Raw genomic sequence first — 17,362 nt, 5'->3', positions numbered from 1 at the left:
ATGGATAGATAAATTGGGTCAGAATTATTAAACAGCATAACACTTTAATGTGAAGAAGCTGAAATGAAAAAAGCTTTTGACCAGATAAATAAAAGCTCTCTCTTGGTTGGAGGATTTAATACTTAGCACTTGCAGAAACATTAACAAATGCCATCTTTTTTATTTGAATTTCTTTCTGTAATCCTTGCTGTTTTCCACCTTAGAAGCATTTCACTTGTGATTAAATCTACCTTTTAATCACAGGCCCTTCAAGTATCCCCCTCCTACCCCCCTGTTTTTGTTCAGAGTTGAATTTTTACTATGACCCAGAATCATTCTCCAACTTGAGATTGTCTCTGCTTGCTCACAAATCACCTGTGTGGTCACACACAAGATATACTTATCTCTTGTGCTGAGGATGCTCTAACCATGGTTTTACTCACATACCCTTACCCAAGACAAAAAGCATGCCTCCGAGATGTGCACGTTGGGAGATGTGCATGAGTGTGGGGAGGAGCTGTTGATGAGTTGCAGCCCTGTTGCAGGCTTCACCAGAGGGGCCAGTGCCACTCTGGAGCTTTTTATTTGCAGATACCTTTGGGCACCCGGCTTTTCAGTCTCGGACATATCATCAGTGAGTGTTTAGGTGATTGGCATAAGCTTGATTAGGCACTTACAGTAAGTTGGAATATTAAAAGGCAGAGGAGAAGGAGTGGCCTAGAGTTCCTCAAGACACAGACACTGCATGGGTTCAGGGCTGGTGGTAGGTGTTAATCAAGCTGGTCCTTGGAGAGGGGATTATGTGAAGTAGCAGGACTATGGGATTGGCTCATTTTCCCAGACGGAGGCTTGTGGAATGTGTAGCTCTTCGCTGATCTTTGGGTAGGAGGAGGCAGGTGCTCTGCTCCCCTTTCTGGGCTGTGGCTTCCCTGGTCCTACTTGGTCGATCATTAGGCTCTCATTTGATCTTTTGAGGATGAGGCATTTTGTGGGAAGCTGTAGGACGAGTGTTAATTCTCAGATGGTGAAACACCAATGCTTTAGAGTGCTGATTGGCAGTTGCAGTTTTTCATTTGAAATACTGCTGCCACTTCCCCTTGCACCTTGCTGAAGGGTGCATGATGACTCTGTGCTCCTCAAGGAACTTATCCTCTGATGGTGATAATGGTAGCATGGGACAGGCTTTAGAATTAAACTTCCTAGGTTCATTTCTGACTCTGTCACTTGGGCAAATTAGACAATATTTCTGAGCCTCAGTCTCTTTATCTGACAATGGGGGTAATTTACTTAACAGGCTTTGCATAGTGTATGCTATATAGTAACATACTCCTCACCTCAATTCACCCCTGTCTTTGGGCAATCATGTCACAATTGGAGTAATATTTTTTTCCTTCCTTCAATGTATTTCCACATATTCATACATATATATGAGAAATTACGTTTAGCCAACAAATAACATCTGCTTTTAGATTATGTGCACTCTCTTTTCCAATTTCTTTCATGATGTAATTTTGTAACTGTGGTGTAATTGTGATGATGTTTAGTCTTACAAAAGGGCCTTGTTCTTTTCTGTCCCTGTACATTTTTATGAGTTTATTACACAGAGGCAGTAAATTAGCCTTATATTTTGGCTAAGTGAGACTGACCAGTTTCTAGAAATCATACATGGGCATAAAATTTGGAGTCCCATTCAGTGGGAACAGGTGCTTTTTTTCAACATGGCAAGAGCAGGATTTTCCAGGCAGAGTAGAGCAGGATTGTAGATGGGATTCAGTGGAGCAGGGAGGTAGTGTCCTTTTCCCCTGGCAGCACTCCTGCCCTCTTCCCCCATCTGTGTGGGGCTAGAAACAGTTGAGCAGGGTGAGTTTTGTTTTATCACATAGTACAATGAAGTACTTAGTTTCCAAGCACAATTATAATTCATGAGATTAAGTGAGACCAGGAAAGAAGAGAATCAGGCTGTGTTCTTGTGTGGCTCAGAGTGATGGAACTAGAGCCGTGTTCAACACTGATGAAACAGTTCTCTGTCTGTCAGATGGCAGCTGAGTTGTTGCTCATTGTCGCACAGGGAGGGGATGATGAGATAAATTTCAGAATTGTTGGGAAAGAAAATACTTCCTCACACATTTCAGCATCCCTGATATGCCAAGTGAGTTGCAGTGTGTACACCTGTATTTATAGAATGTGTCTCCTGTATGTCTACACACATGTATGTACCCACATAATCATTTCTCAAGGTTTCTCATGGTGGCAGAATTAATTAATGAGTAATGAATTCGATAATCTGGCATAGAGTATGGAAATTTGCTTCACTATTTTTCTAAAGGTCTTGGTATACTTTGTGTACTTTGGTGTTTATAAAAAAATCATGTCTTTAACCAAAAAAATAGGAATGGAATAAATACATGTTTGTAGGCTTCTGACTGATTTATCCAAGTTTTAATTATATTTAAAGATGTACTCATTCACATGTACATATGTACACATACACATTAGCATAATTCTTTGTTAGAAATTATATTATTGAATGGAATACAGTTACTTGAATGTTTTCTAAGTATTATTAAAGAAAAATTTGTTGAATATCATCTACTCTTTAGCAATAAGAATTCACAATAAAGCCTGTTCAGCATGCATTATCAAAGTTTTTGTACCTCTACTTTCAGTAATGTCAGTTATAATAAGTCTTGCATTGTAACTCTAGTAATGCAAAAATTTTAAAGTATTAAAATATTTTTCATTGATTAAAAACATGAATAAAATATTTTAATAACTTAAGGACATTTTCAAATAAAACATAGTATCTCTGATTATGGATCAGATGATTAAATTACATTGCCAGAAGATCACACCCTGTTTGGAGAAGTCAGTTTCCTGAAAAACTATTAAAGGATTAAGCAAAGGATCTGGGGGGACATCTGTTATACTGGTGTACCTCTGATATCATGGCATTTTTTTCCTTTATATTATTATAAGAAAGATATTTTAGTTGTATTTTCAATTTGGGAAGTCTTATAATTGGAAAATATTATATGTTTCTATCCTGCAGATCACCCAGGAGCCTGGAGAATTTATGATCACTTTCCCATATGGCTACCATGCTGGTTTTAATCATGGTTTCAACTGTGCAGAATCTACGAATTTTGCTACAGTTAGATGGATTGACTATGGGAAAGTTGCTAAATTGGTAAGTTTTGCCTCAAAAATAAAGCATAAATTAAACGTATATTCTGTTTCTTATAGTGGAAAAGCCAAAATCATATGCAGAATTGATTTTCTTCCTCCTTGATATTGTATGCCTCTCACCATAGTAATTTGTCTCAGACTAGATATATTTATTTTCCTGTATTACCATTTGTAGCTACATTTTTCTGTTTTGAGATTAATGAGGAACAGTTTACCTTGAGAGGTAATTTTATGCATCTGATGTTTGCTTTCTTTCTTATGGCCACTAGTAGATTTTTTGAGAGATTTTCAAGTGATTCCCTGTGGCTCCATGTTAGGTAGACTTGGCTCTCTCCATGTTAGAGTTCAGCCCATGACTTAGGAAGCAACTGTTTACAGAGAAAAATGTCTGTTAAAATGGAAACAATAAAAAGTTGAGGTAGGATGGCAAGAAGAAATGATTAAGTTTTCACTTAGTGCAAAAATGAATTTCTTGAAAGAAATAATGTAGAACATAATTTAGCAAGAACTATTTCTTCATGGTAACATTGCATATCCTGGCCAGTATATTAATTTAGTTCACATACTGTGTATTTTCATTCACAAGCAACACGTTCTATTAAATTTAATCAATTTCCCCCTGTAGAGTCAAATAGAGGGCATCTTCAGGTGGTGGCTTCTATTAGTTTGCTTCCTTTACTATGACTTTCAAGGCAAAGGTGCAGGTTGACAGAGGGCAGCTCCTAAATGAAACTGTGTTTTACAGAATATGTAAAATTAACATAGACTTAGTGGAAAGTGACACATATAATTTATGTGGCCTTTTTCTGGCTACTGCATAGTACAGATGAGTATTTTCCATTCTGTGTTGATAAAGCTTTTATGTGGAACCATTGAGTAAGCTTGGATAGACATATTTGGGGAGACAACTTTAGGTTTAACTTACATGTGTATTTAGAAAATTACATAATATATTAAATAAAAGTATAGCTCTTTGGCATACCAGGAAGCATTTGAATGAATTCATGACACAAAGGAAAGCTCCTGCTATTAGAAGATTTTTTCTGTTCCGAGGAATTTCTGTTTATGAGGGGTAATTTAGAAAGGAACAGAACTGAATGATTTCTTCCCATTCCACATTCTTCATATTACAATAAACCTAATAAAGAAATAGAGAATTCTGTCTCTCAGCTGGCTATAGCGGGGCTTTTACACACCCTCAATGCTTGCGTCTGCTCTGCAGCAGTGTCACAGCGCCGAGCTGTAACAGGTGTGTTACTTTGTGTTTTCCACCTTCAGTCATTAACATAAGAAGTCAGCTAGCACAGTGTTAAGTCACCAGAAAAACTAGTTGGTGCTTGTTTACTCCAGGTTTCATGTCTAGTTCATGGTACTGGCCAAACCAGCTTCTCCCCAAGGCTGGAATGTCCTGGGTGTGTTTCCACATTTTTGTGTGGACGTAGAGGGTGACCAGATAAGAGATACGGAATCTTAGCTGACAACCTAGAGTTGTGGAATTATTCAGAACTAGTACTCTGTTGTGGCCAAGGCAGGGATCTGGCCCCACTTTTCTCCTTCCAGCTAGCCATGTAGCATCAGGGAAGTCATGCATTCTTTTTGTTTCTTCCTATATTATTTAGAAATTTCCCTCTGACTAATAGATTTGTTGTGAAGGGGAAAACCGAAGGTATGTGTATATTCACTTGTGCTGCATTGATATCATTCAGTTTAGTCAAGGGATATAACTGTCATGGTTCTGGGTATTTTACTAGGTACCATGTGTTCAATGGCTATATTGCAGTTTTGGCAAGTTAGTTTAAAATGATTATAACTGTATGTGTTTGAGATGTTTTTAGGTGTTGTCTACACTCTTCCCTTACTTTTGGTGAGGTGGTGCTGCTCTGAGAATATTAGTTCCTCATCGATGCTGGAGCAAATGGCTAGAAAATTAGTGGTTTAAAACAACATCTATTTACTGTCTCATAGTTCTGTACATTATAGATCTGATGCTGGTCTCACCAAGCAAAACTCAAAGTGTTTACAGGGCTCACTGGAGACTCTGGTGAAAAATCCATTTCCTTGCTCAGTCAGTTGTTGGCTGGATTCAGTTCCTTGCAGATGTATGACTGAGTGCCCATTTCCTTGCTACCTGCCAGCCCAGGTCTTTCTCCTAAAGGCTTCTTCAGGTCCTTCCATGGGGTCTCCTACCCTTTAGAACAAGTAATCAAAAAATCCCATTAGTCATGTAAGATGGCATATTCATGGATTGCAGGGATGAGGGTGTGGATATTCTTTGCTCTTAGGGGAAGGGATGGAGTGGGGGAAGTGTTTTATCTACCATACAGAGTTCTAATTGGTAATTGACATGGTGGTATAGAGTAAGAATCTACTTTGAGTCACATAACTAATTTTAGTTATTCTGAATAAAAACAGGAAACTTGATTGTAGTAATTATGATTTTGAATGTTTCACTAAAACATGCTTTCTTAAATTATTTCTCAGTTTTAATGTTTTTTTTTTGGCTGTTCTCAGTTAATAAGTTTTCTTACATTGCAGTGTGCCGTGGTGGCATTTTCTTGCAGATTTTGGTGTCTTACCATTTATTTCACACATTTTTATTGATCTTCAAGACCATAGGAATACCATATTGTGTGTGTGTGCACGTGTAGTTTTTAATCTTAGAAAAATTTGTATATTGGGCCATCAGTTTTTGTGTTTTGCTGGGTTCAGATGTATAGTGGATTAATTATGAATTGCAAATAGAAGACTTTTAGCTTTGAGGATACCCAAATTTCTTAGTTTAGTTCAATTTGTTTAATTTTTTGCCTTCTTCAGTTTATTCTAAAAGATAACTGTTAAAAGAATAGTTGTTATTTGTAAGTGATGATGAGTTATGCTTTTTGGGGGGAGAGAATAATTGAAAAAATGATAACACTATTTTTCAAAGTCAAAGCACTGGGGAGGAATGACGTTTCCTTTACATGTCCCACTGGGTTGATTTGCGTATGTAAAAGCTTCTGAAACAGTGTCTCTAGTGGGACAGCATTAATTAATTAATGTGGTGCAGAGTGTGGGGTCTCTACTGGTTGTGTTTTCATATATTGCAAACCAGTTCTAATATGACGACTTAGAAAAGAGCCGTTACAAAAGACTTTTTTGAAATTAAAAAAACACTAGGTTTTGAGAAGATAGCACCAGGAGATATATTCACAATACTGGCAATCTGTGTTCAGAAGCCATTAGCCTTTTGTCAGTGGGGACCTTTTCAGCCCCTTCAAGTGGCTAATGTAAATGGTGATGAAGCTCTGAATATTTAGATAATTCCTGTCTGCTGTATGTCAGGCACCATGTATGTTCCTATGAATTCATCACTTAGAGGATAACCTGTTGGACGAGCACACAGAAGTGAGCATGGAGGTGTCACTGGCAAGGGATCGATGACTGTTTCCTTCTTCATTGGCTGCTTGACCTCTGGTGGTGTCCCTGTGGGTTTCATATGAATGTATTGCTGACCTACTGGCATGTGGTGTTTGTTCATGAAACTGTCCTTGGGTTTAAGATATGGCTAACACTGACTGTACTAAGCCCAAATATACATCTTCCAAATTTCAGGAAATTCTTGGAGGTTTGGTATGCTCAACTAAATGATAATGGTAATCATAACATTATTATAATAAATAATCAAAGCATTGTTATTATCATTATTATATTGTGCATATTCCATTACCTGTGGGTATATCCCCTGTTTTTAGCACTTGATCCAGATTGCCCTTTTTTGTATCTTCTGAAACCACCTAATATCTCACATAAAGCTTTTTCTGTGCATAGATTTTGTAGAACATCTGGGGGAAAAGAAGCAAAGTTGGGAGTGAGGGAATATGACCCCATAACCTTGATAGCAATTTAATTTGCCTATCCCTGTTTCTAAAAATCTCCGCCCCAGACCCTTAGTATTCTTCTTCCTCTTTTAACTTCTTTTCTCTGTGAGGATCATTCAGCTCTCTTTAGCCTTTACCTGCAAAGTGTAGCATATCCAAATCCTGCATGATGCTCCAGAACAGAAGTACCCACCTACGCAAGAAGGTGGTATGTAGTTTTTCTTCATTATTAATCAGAGGCAAGGTTTTCACTGAAAAAAATTGAGAGGGGTGGTGTAGGTAGCCACATGCTCATGGCTTAGGCAAGTTTGGCTTTGGAGAGTGCTTGGTGACTTCTTCCTCTGCAACAGGAATTGTGCTGCATGTTTAGTACAAAGAGGAAAGATATGTTTTCTTTGTCTTCAAGGAGCTTTCATAAAGAGCAGAGGGGCTTTAATAAACCTCCATTTGCAAAGCTGTAGTGTGAGTGGAATATACCATCCGGTTATATATTTTAGGCATCTTTATAGCTTTGAACATCAGAGTAATCCAGAGTGAAGTGCTGTATTTTTTTCTGGTAGAGATTTAAAAATATGCATCAGCATAGCAATTGAAATAAGATATTGGTGCATATTTGAGATGAATGTTTTCCATTTCTGGAGCATTCTTTCTTTCTGTGGTGAAATGGAGTCTGTGATCACTTGTGGGCAGCAGCTGTGGTGGTACTCAAAGGTTCACTTCCTGGCTAGGCTGGATCAAAGAGCTGGCCTGCAGGTTGTATTTCATTTTTCCGTTTGGTGGGATGAAGTGCAGTTGTTTTGATGTTAGGTTTGATGGATTTGTTTGCCACTGCATTCATTAGCTTCACATCAAAAACTGACAGGCTGTTAAATGAAACTTTGGCTTAGATTTTCAGCTTGACTGTTTGGAGACATTTGTGAGGAGATTTTGTTTTTGTGTTGCAGCAGCCTCAAGCACTGTGATTGTCTTGAAGGGAAGAAAAGTTATTTACTGTACTGGTTTTCTTGAGGAGGAAAGAATCATTGTCTTGGGGACAGTCATATCTAGCCCACACCATCAGAAGTAGTGTATTTATGATGAGTATGTGCAGTATGAAAGACTTATCTATGGCTTGACAAATAATATTATCTTCTTGGGAGGAAGGATAATAGGTAGTGACTCCAAAATGACACCTCTTATTTGTATTGATTTTATTTTAAATGACGATCTATTGACGTGATATGCCAGAAAGTTGAGAAATTGCACTGGAGAGCTGGGAAGGTTCTCTCATGGACTCCAGAAGCATTACTTTGCTATTTAATTTTAAAACATTCTGACATTTGAATCTGCAAACATTTGAGCAAATTTAAAAAGAGGTGATAAAATTTTGAAATTCATTTCCCTTTAATCTGTAGAAGGGGTTTCAACTATTAAATTATCTTATATACAAGAGCTGTAATATATGTTCATTCTGTTTTATATTTCAGCCCTTCTTTAAAATTAAGTTTGGTTATTCTTAAATCAGGTAACATCCCTCCAAAAAGTCTTTAATCTTGTGTAGTCTTTATTAAAACAATCAGGAATCTTTTTAATAGTGAGTCTCTAGCTCACATTTTAATATGCTTTAGATCACAAAATATTAGTGTAAAGACATTTCTCTATTTTTATGGCATGTGAAGGAAATGAATGTAGACTATTTTGCACATTGCTCATTTAATAGTTCTTGGCATTCTTGTTTTAAATGTCTGATATGACATATATGATATGAATTTTGTGAGTACAGGGATTTTATATGCTGTATTTTTTCTTTTTACCTCTACTTTGCTTCTGTTTCCTGGGCCCTGGTGGTACAACATAGAGTACAAAATGCCATGTAGAGAGAAAGAGTCAAATGAAGGCATGTCCAGAGGAGTCTAACTCTACCTGGGGAGTTAGTATTTGTATACCTGGAAGAGGTATTTAGTAAGAAAATGCTTACAGTTTGTCCCTATTTTGTTCTGTGATAAAGTCATTAGTTATGTGATTTAGAAAATTTGAGACTTTAAGTAGTGAAGTAGAAAGCCAGTTGATTAATATATTGGGTCTGCAGGAGATTTCTGGGGCTCAAGTTCTCAGAGCTAGGGAGCCTGATTTTATTTATTGCAAATGTAAAATTGCTGGGTGATGGGATTTGGATGGAACTAGGTATATGGTTTATGACGAAGTTTATAGTCCAGATTTACAATCTGCAATCAAGGTATTATCTATTTTTCTTTTCCATAGTTAGACACGCTATCCATTGTGCTACTGGCCCATCATGGTATTATCTGTTTTTGAGGTTTTAGTTTACGTCAATACTTAAGAAAAAGTAAATTGGTGGGGAATTCTGCTACACTGTTGGTGGAAATTTAAAGTTATTCAACCATTGTGGACAGTAATATGGGTGTTCCTCAAAAAAACTGAAAATATGAATGCCATTTGACCTGGTAATTCCATTCCTAGGAATTTTCCTGAAGAAAACAAGATCCCTGATTCAAAAAGACATATGTATCCCTATTTTATTGCTGCACTATTTGCAATAGCCAAGACAGGGAAGCAACCTAAGTGCCCATCAATAGATGAATGGATAAAGAAGATGTAGTATGCATACACAATGGAATATTATTCAGCCATAAAAAGAAATGAAGTCATGTTATTTGCAACAACATGGATAGAGCTAGAGGGTATGATGCCCAGTGAAATAAGCAACCATATGATTACACTTATCTGTGGAGTACATAAACAAAGGAAAACTGAAGGAACAAAACAGCAGAAGACTCACACTCTGAGAAAGGACTAGTGGTTACCAATGGGGAGGAGTTGGGGAGGGTGAATGGGGAAGGAGAAGGGGATTTAGGGGCACTATAATTCACAATCACAATATAGGTAGGTCATGGGGAAGGCAGTACAGCACAGAGAAGAAAAGTAATGACTTTGTAACATCTTTCTTTTTATAAAGGTATCATTGATATACACTCTTTGAAGGTTTCACATGAAAAACATTGTAGTTACTACATTTACCCATATTATCAAGACCCCCTCAAATTCCCTGGAAGTCACTGTCCATCAGTCTAGTAAGGTGCCACAAAGGCACTACTTATCTTCTCTGTGGTACACTGTCTTCCATGTGACCACCCCTGCACCATGTGTACCAATCATAATATCCCTCAATCCTCTTCTCCCTCCCTCCCCACCTACTCTCCCCCACCCCTCCCCTTTGGTAACTGCTAGTCCCTTCTTGGAGTCTGTGAGTCTGCTGCTGTTTTGTTCCTTCAGTTTTGCTTCGTTATACTCCACAAATGAGGGAAGTCATTTGGTACATGTTTTTCTTCACCTGGCTTGTTTCACTGAGCATGATATCCTCTAGTTCCATTCATATTGCAAAAGCTAGGAGTTGTTTTCTTCTTATGGCTGAATAGTATTCCATTGTGTATATGTACCACCTCTTCTTTATCCATTCATCTACTGATGGACACTTAGGTTGTGACCAGATCTTGATTACTGTAAATAGTGCTGCAATCAACATAGGGGTGCATATGTCTTTTTGAATCTGAGATCTTGTTTTCTTTGGGAATTCTTAGGAGTTAAATTTCTGGGTCAAATGGTATTTCTATATTTAGTTTTTTGAGGAGCCTTCATGTAGCATTCCACAGTCGTTGAACTAATTTACATTCCCACCAACAGTGTAGGAGGGTTCCCCTTTCTCTGCATCCTTGCTAGCATTTGTTGTTCCTAGTCTTTTGGATGTTGGCCATCCTAACTGGTGTGAGGTGATATCTCATTGTGGTTTTAATTTGCAGTTCCCTGATAATTAGTGATGTGGAGCATCTTTTCATGTGCCTGTTAGCTATGTAAATTTCTTCCTTGGAGAAGTGTTTGTTCATATCCTCCACCCATTTTGTAATCGGGTTATTTGCCTTTTGGTTGTTGAGGCATGTGAGTTCTTTATCTTTTTTGGATGTTAACCCATTGTCAGATATGTCATTTACAAATATATTCTCCCATACTGTAGGATGCCTTTTTGTTCTACTGATGGTATCCTTTGCTGTACAGAAGCCTTTTAGCTTGATATAGTCCCACTTGTTCTTTTTTGCTTTTGTTTCCCTTGCCTAAGAAGATGTGCTCAGGAAAAAGTTGCTCATGCTTATATTCAAGAGATTTTTGCCTATGTATTTCTCTAAGAGTTTTATGGTTTCATGACTTACATTCAGGTCTTTGATCCATTTTGAGTTTACTTTTGTGTATGGCATTAGACAATAATCCGGTTTCATTTTCTTACATAGCTAGCTGTCCAGTTTTGCCAACACCATTAGTTGAAGAGGCTGTCATTTCCCTATTGTATATCCATGGCTCCTTTATCGTATATTAATTGACCATATATGCTTGGATTTATATCTGGGCTCTCTAGTCTGTTCCATTGGTCTATTGTTCTGTTCTTGTGCCAGTACCAAATTGTCTTTATTACTATGGCTTTGTAGTAGAGCTTGAAGTTGGGGAGCATAATTCCCCCTGTTTTATTCTTCCTTCTCAGGATTGCTTTGGCTATTCAAGATCTTTTGTGGTTCCGTATGAATTTTAGGATGATTTTCTCTAGTTCGTTGAAGAATGCTGTTCTTTATTTTGATAGGGATTGCATTGAATCTGTAAATTGTTTTAGGCAGGATGGCCATTTTGACAATATTAATTCTTCCTATCTGTGAGCATGAGATATATTTCCATTTATTGGTATTGTCTTTAATTTCTTATGAGTGTCTTGTAGTTTATCAAGGTATAGGTCTTTCACTTCCTTGGTTAGGTTTATTCCTAGGTATTTTATTCTTTTTGATGCAGTTGTGAATGGAATTGTTTTCTTGATTTCTCTTTCTCATAGTTCATTGTTAGTATATAGAAATGCAACAGATTTTTGTGGATTAATTTAATATTATGCAACTTGGCTGAATTCAGTTATTCTAGTGGTTTTGGGGTGGGTTCTCTAGGCTTATCAAGGTACAATATCATGTCATCTGCAAACAGGGACACTTTAACTTCTTCTTTACCAATCTGGATGCTGTTTATTTCTATGTGTTGTCTGATTGCCATGGCTAGGACCTCCAGAACTATGTTGAATTAAAGTGGGGAGAGTGGGCATCCTTGTCTTGTTCCTGATCTTAAAGGAAAAGCTTTCAGCTTCTTACTGTTAAGCATGATTTTGGCTGTGGGTTTTTCATATATAGCCTTTATTGTGTTGAGGTACTTGCCCTCATACCCATTTTTTGAGAGTTTTTATCATGAATGGATGTTGAATTTTGTCGAATGCTTTTTTGGCATCTATGGAGATGATGGTGTGGTTTTTGTCCTTTTTTTTGTTGATGTGGTGGACTATGTTGATAGATTTTCAAATATTGTACCATCCTTTCATCCCTGGAATAAATCCTACTTGATCATGATGGATGATCGTTTTAATGTATTTTTGAATTAGGTTTGCTAATACTTTTTTGAGTATTTTCGTATCTATGTTCCTCAGGTATATTGGTCTGTAATTTTCTTTTTTTGTGGTGTCTTTGCCTGGTTTTGGTAGTAGAGTGATGCTGTCCTCATAGAATGAGTTTAGAAGTATACCCTCCTCTTCTACTTTTTGAAAAACTTTAAGGAGGATGGGTATTAGGTCTTTACCAAACGTTTGATAAAATTCAGTGGTGAAGCCATCTCTTCCAGGGTTTTTATTATTAGGTACTTTTTTGATTGTCACTTCAATTTTGTTGCTGCTAATTGGTATGTTCAGATTTTCTGTTTCTTCCTAGGTCTGCCTTGGAAGGTTGTATTTTTCTAGAGAGTTGTCCATTTCTTCTAGATTATCCAGTTTGATAGCATATAATTTTTCATAGTATTCTCTAATAATTCTTTGTATTTCTGTGGTGTCAGTAGTGATTTTTCCTTTCTCATTTCTGATTCTGTTTATGTGTGTAGACTCTTTTTTTTTCTTGGTGTGTCTGGCTAGGGGTTTACCTATTTTTAAAATTTTCTTGGTTACCCAGCCTCAGCTTTCATTTATTCTTTCTATTGTTTTATTCTTCTTGATTTTATTTATTTCTGCTCTAATCTTTATTACGTTCCTCCTTCTACTGACTTGGGAGCTCATTCATTTTTCTTTTTCTAGTTTCATTAATTGTGAGTTTAGACTGTTCATATGGGATTGTTTTTCTTTCCTGAGGTAAGCATGTATTGCAATATACTTCCCTCTTAGCACGTCCTTTGCTGCATCTCACAGATTTTGCGGTGTTGAATTATTGTTGTCATTTGTGTCCGTATATTGCTTGATATCTGATTTATTTGGTCATTGATCCATTGGTTATTTGGGAGCATGTTGTTATGCCTCCATGTGTTTGTGGGCTTTTTCATTTTCTTTGCATAATTTATTTCTGGTTTCATACCTTTGTGGTGTGATAAGCTGGTTGATACAATTTCAATCTTTTGAATTTCCTGAGACTCTTTTTGTGGCCTAGAATATGATCTATTCTTGGAAATGTTCCATGTGCACTTGAGAAGTATGTGTATCCTGCTGCTTTTTGGTGGAGTTTTCTGTAGATGTCTGTTAGGTCCATCTGTTCTAATGTGTTATTTAGTACCTCTGTTTTCTTACTCATTTTCTATGTGGTTGAACTGTCCTTTGGAGTGGATGGAGTATTGAAGTCTCCTGAAATGAATGCATTGCATTCTATTTCCCCCTTCAATTCTGTTAGTATTTGTTTCACATATGTAGGTGCTCCAATGTTCAGTGTATAGATATTTGTAATGGTTATATCCTTTCCTTGGACTGACCCTTTATCATTGTGTAATGTCTTTTTTGCCTCTTGATACCTGCTGTGTTTTCAAGTCTATTTTGTCTGATACAAATACTGCAACACCTGTGTTTTTCTCCTTATTAGTTGCATGAAATATCTCTTTCTATACCTTCATTTTTAGTCTATGTATGTCTTTGGATTTGAAGTGAGTCTCTTGTAGGCAGCATATAGACGGGTCTTGTTTTTTTATTATCTATTCAGTGACTCTGTGTCTTTTAATTTGTATATTTAGACCATTTACATTTAGGGTGATTATCAATAGGTATGTACTCATTGACATTGCAGGCTTTAGATTCACGGTTACCAAAGGTTCAAGGGTAATTCCCTTACTATTTAGCAGTCTAATTTTACTCACTTAGTATGCCATTACAAACACAATCTAAAGGTTCTTTTTCTTTCCCCTCTTTTTTCTTCCTACTCCATTATTTTTATATTAGGTATCATATTTTGTGCTCTTTCTATCGCTTGACTGACTTTGGGGCTGGTTGCTTTGATTTTGCATCTGCTTAGTAATTAATTGTTCTCCTTTACTGTGGTTTAATTTCCTCTGGTGACAGCTATTTAGCCTTCATGCCACTTCCATCTATAGCAGCCCCTCCATATGCACTATGGTTTGTGGGAGGTAAATTCTCTCAGCTTTTGCTTATTTGGAAATTGTTTCATACCACTTTCAAATTTAAATGATAATCTTCCCAGGTAGATTATTCTAGGTTTGAGGCCCTTCTGTTTCATCACATTAAATATGTCATGCAACTCACTCCCTTCTGGCCTGTAAGGTTTCTGTTGAGAAGTCTCATGATAGCCTTTGTATCTCTCTCTGGCTGCTTTTAATAACCTGTCCTTTTCCTTCATCTTTGCCATTGTAATTATTATATGTCTTGGTGTTATTTTCCTTGGGTCCCTTGTGTTGGGAGATCTGTTCACCTCCATGGTCTGAGGCTATCTCCTTCCCCAGATTTGGGAAGTTTTCATCAATTACCTCCTCAAAGACACTTTCTATCCCTTTTTTTCTTTCTTCTTTTTCTGGTACCCCTATAATGTGATGTTGTGCTTAGATTTGTCATACAATTCTCTCAATATTCTTTTATTTGTAGAGATCCTTTTTTCTCTCTGTGCTTCAGCTTTTCTGTATTCTTGTTCTCTAGTTTCTATTTCTTTTACCATCTCCTCTACTTCATCTAATCTGCATTTAAATCCTTTCATTTTATGTTTCATTTCAGATACTGGATTCTTCAACGTTTGTATCACATACCTGAATTACTCCCTGAGTTTTATTTTTTAAATTAATTAATTAATTATTTTTATTTTGATGTCATTTATATACAATTACTTGAACAATCTTATGGTTACTAGACTCCCCCTATTATCAAGTCCCCCCATATATACCCCATTACAGTCACTGTCCATCAGTGTAGTAAGATGCTATAGAATCATTACTTCTCTTCTCTGTGTGTACTGCCTTTACCATGTCCCCACCCCCTTCATTATGTGTGCTAATCATAATGCCCCGTTTTCCCCTTTATCCCTCTCTTCCCACCCATCCTCTTCATTCCCTTTCCCTTTGGTAACTGTTAGTCCATTCGTGGGTTCTGTGAGTCTGCTGCTGTTTTCTGTTCCTTCAGTTTTTTCTTTTGTTTTTTACTCCACAGATGAGTGAAATCATTTGATACTTGTCTTTCTCCACCTTGTCTTTCACTGAGCATAATACCCTCTAGCTCCATCCATGTTGTTGCAAATGGTAGGATTTGTTTTCTTCATATGGCTGAATAATATTCCATTGTGTATATGTACCACATCTTCTTCATTCATTCATCTACTGATGGACACTTAGGTGCTTCCATTTCTTGGCTATTGTAAATAGTGCTGCAATAAACATAAGAGTGAGTATGTCTTTTTCAAACTGGGCTGCTGCATTCTTACAGTAAATTCCCAAGAATGGAATTTCTGGGTCAAATGGTATTTCTATTTTAAGTTTCTTGAGGAACCTCCCTACTGCTTTACACAATGGGTGAACTAGTTTACATTCCCACCAGCAGTGTAGGAGGGTTCCCCTTTCTCCACACCCTCGCCAACATTTGTTGTTGTCTTTTGGATGTTGGCCATCTTAAGTGGTGTGAGGTGATATCTCATTGTGACTTTAATTTGCATTTCCCTGATGATTAGCAATGTGGAGCATCTTTTTGTGTGTCTGTTGGCCATCTGAATTTCTTCTTTGGAGAAGTGTCTGTTCAGATCCTGTGCCCATTTTTTTAATTGGATTATATGCTTTTTGTTTGTTGAGGTGTGTGAACTCTTCATATATTTTGGATGTCAGCCCTTTATCGAATCTGTCATTTATGAATATATTCTCCCATACTGTGGGATGTCTTTTTGTTCTACTGATGGTATCCTTTGCTGTACAGAAGCTTTTTAGTTTGATATAGTTACACTTGTTCATTTTTTGCATTTGTTTCCCTTGCCTTGTGAGATATGTTCATGAAGAAGTTGCTCATGTTTATGTCCAAGAGATTTTTGCCTATATTTTTTTCCAAGAGTTTTATGTTTTCATGACTTACATTCAGGTCTTTGATCCATTTTGAGTTTACTTTTGTGTATAGGGTTAGATATTAGTCCAGTTTCATTTTCTTCATGTAGGTGTCCAATTTTGCCAACACCAGCTGTTGAAGAGGCTGTCATTTCCCCATTGTATATCCATGGCTCCTTTATCATATATTAATTGACCATATATGCTTGTGTTTATATCCAGATTCTATAGTCTGTTCCACTGGTCTGTGGGTCTGTTCTTATGCCAGTACCAAATTGTCTTGATTACTGTGGCTTTGTAGTAGGGCTTGAAGTCAGGGAGTGTAATTCCCCCTGTTTTATTCTTCCTTCTCAGGATTGCTTTGGCTATTCAGGGTCTTTTGTGGTTCCATATGAATTTTAGACCTATTTGCTCTAGTTCGTTGAAGAATGCTGTTGCTGTTTTCATAGGGATTGCATTGAATTTGTAGATTCCTTTAGGCAGGATGGCCATTTTGACAATAGTAATTCTTCCCAGCCAAGAGCATGGGATGAATTTCCATTTATTAGTGTCCTCTAATTTCTTTTAAGATTGTCCTGTAGTTTTCAGGGTATAGGTATTTCACTTCCTTTGTTAGGTTTATTCCTAGGTATTTTATTGTTTTTGATGCAGTTGTGAATGGAATTGTTTTCCTGATTTCTCTTTCTGCTAGTTCATCGTTAGCGTATAGAAATGCAACAGATTTCTGTGTATTATTTTTTTATCCCACAACTTTGCTGAATTCAGATATTAGATCTAGTAGGTTTAGTGGAGTCTTTAGGGTTTTTTATGTGCAATATCATGTCATCTGCATATATTGACAGTTTGACTTCTTCCTTGCCAATCTGGATGCCTTTTATTTCTTTGTGTTGCTCTATTGCTGTGGCTAGGACCTCCAGAACTATGTTGAATAAAAGTGGGGAGAGTAGGCATCCTTGTCTTGTTCCTTGTTTTCTTAAAGGAAAAGGTTTCAGCTTCTC

General features: G+C 37.0%; 1 protein-coding gene across 9 annotated transcripts in view; it reads left to right on the top strand.

The window, feature by feature from the left end:
• The window catches only part of KDM4C (lysine demethylase 4C), a 506,879-nt gene that overhangs the window by 161,094 nt on the left and 328,423 nt on the right, over positions 1–17,362 (top strand). For all 9 annotated transcript variants that reach the window (XM_073228549.1, XM_073228551.1, XM_073228553.1 and 6 more), the window contains one exon: positions 3,029–3,166. In XM_073228549.1, the coding sequence (XP_073084650.1) occupies positions 3,029–3,166 (138 nt within the window). The remainder of the gene's footprint in view (positions 1–3,028; positions 3,167–17,362) is intronic.

The sequence above is a fragment of the Manis javanica genome, chromosome 2 (genome assembly GCF_040802235.1).
Source record: "Manis javanica isolate MJ-LG chromosome 2, MJ_LKY, whole genome shotgun sequence".
Lineage (NCBI taxonomy): Eukaryota > Metazoa > Chordata > Mammalia > Pholidota > Manidae > Manis > Manis javanica.
Note: the sequence above shows the minus strand (reverse complement) of the source record. Positions and strands in the feature narration are given on the sequence as shown.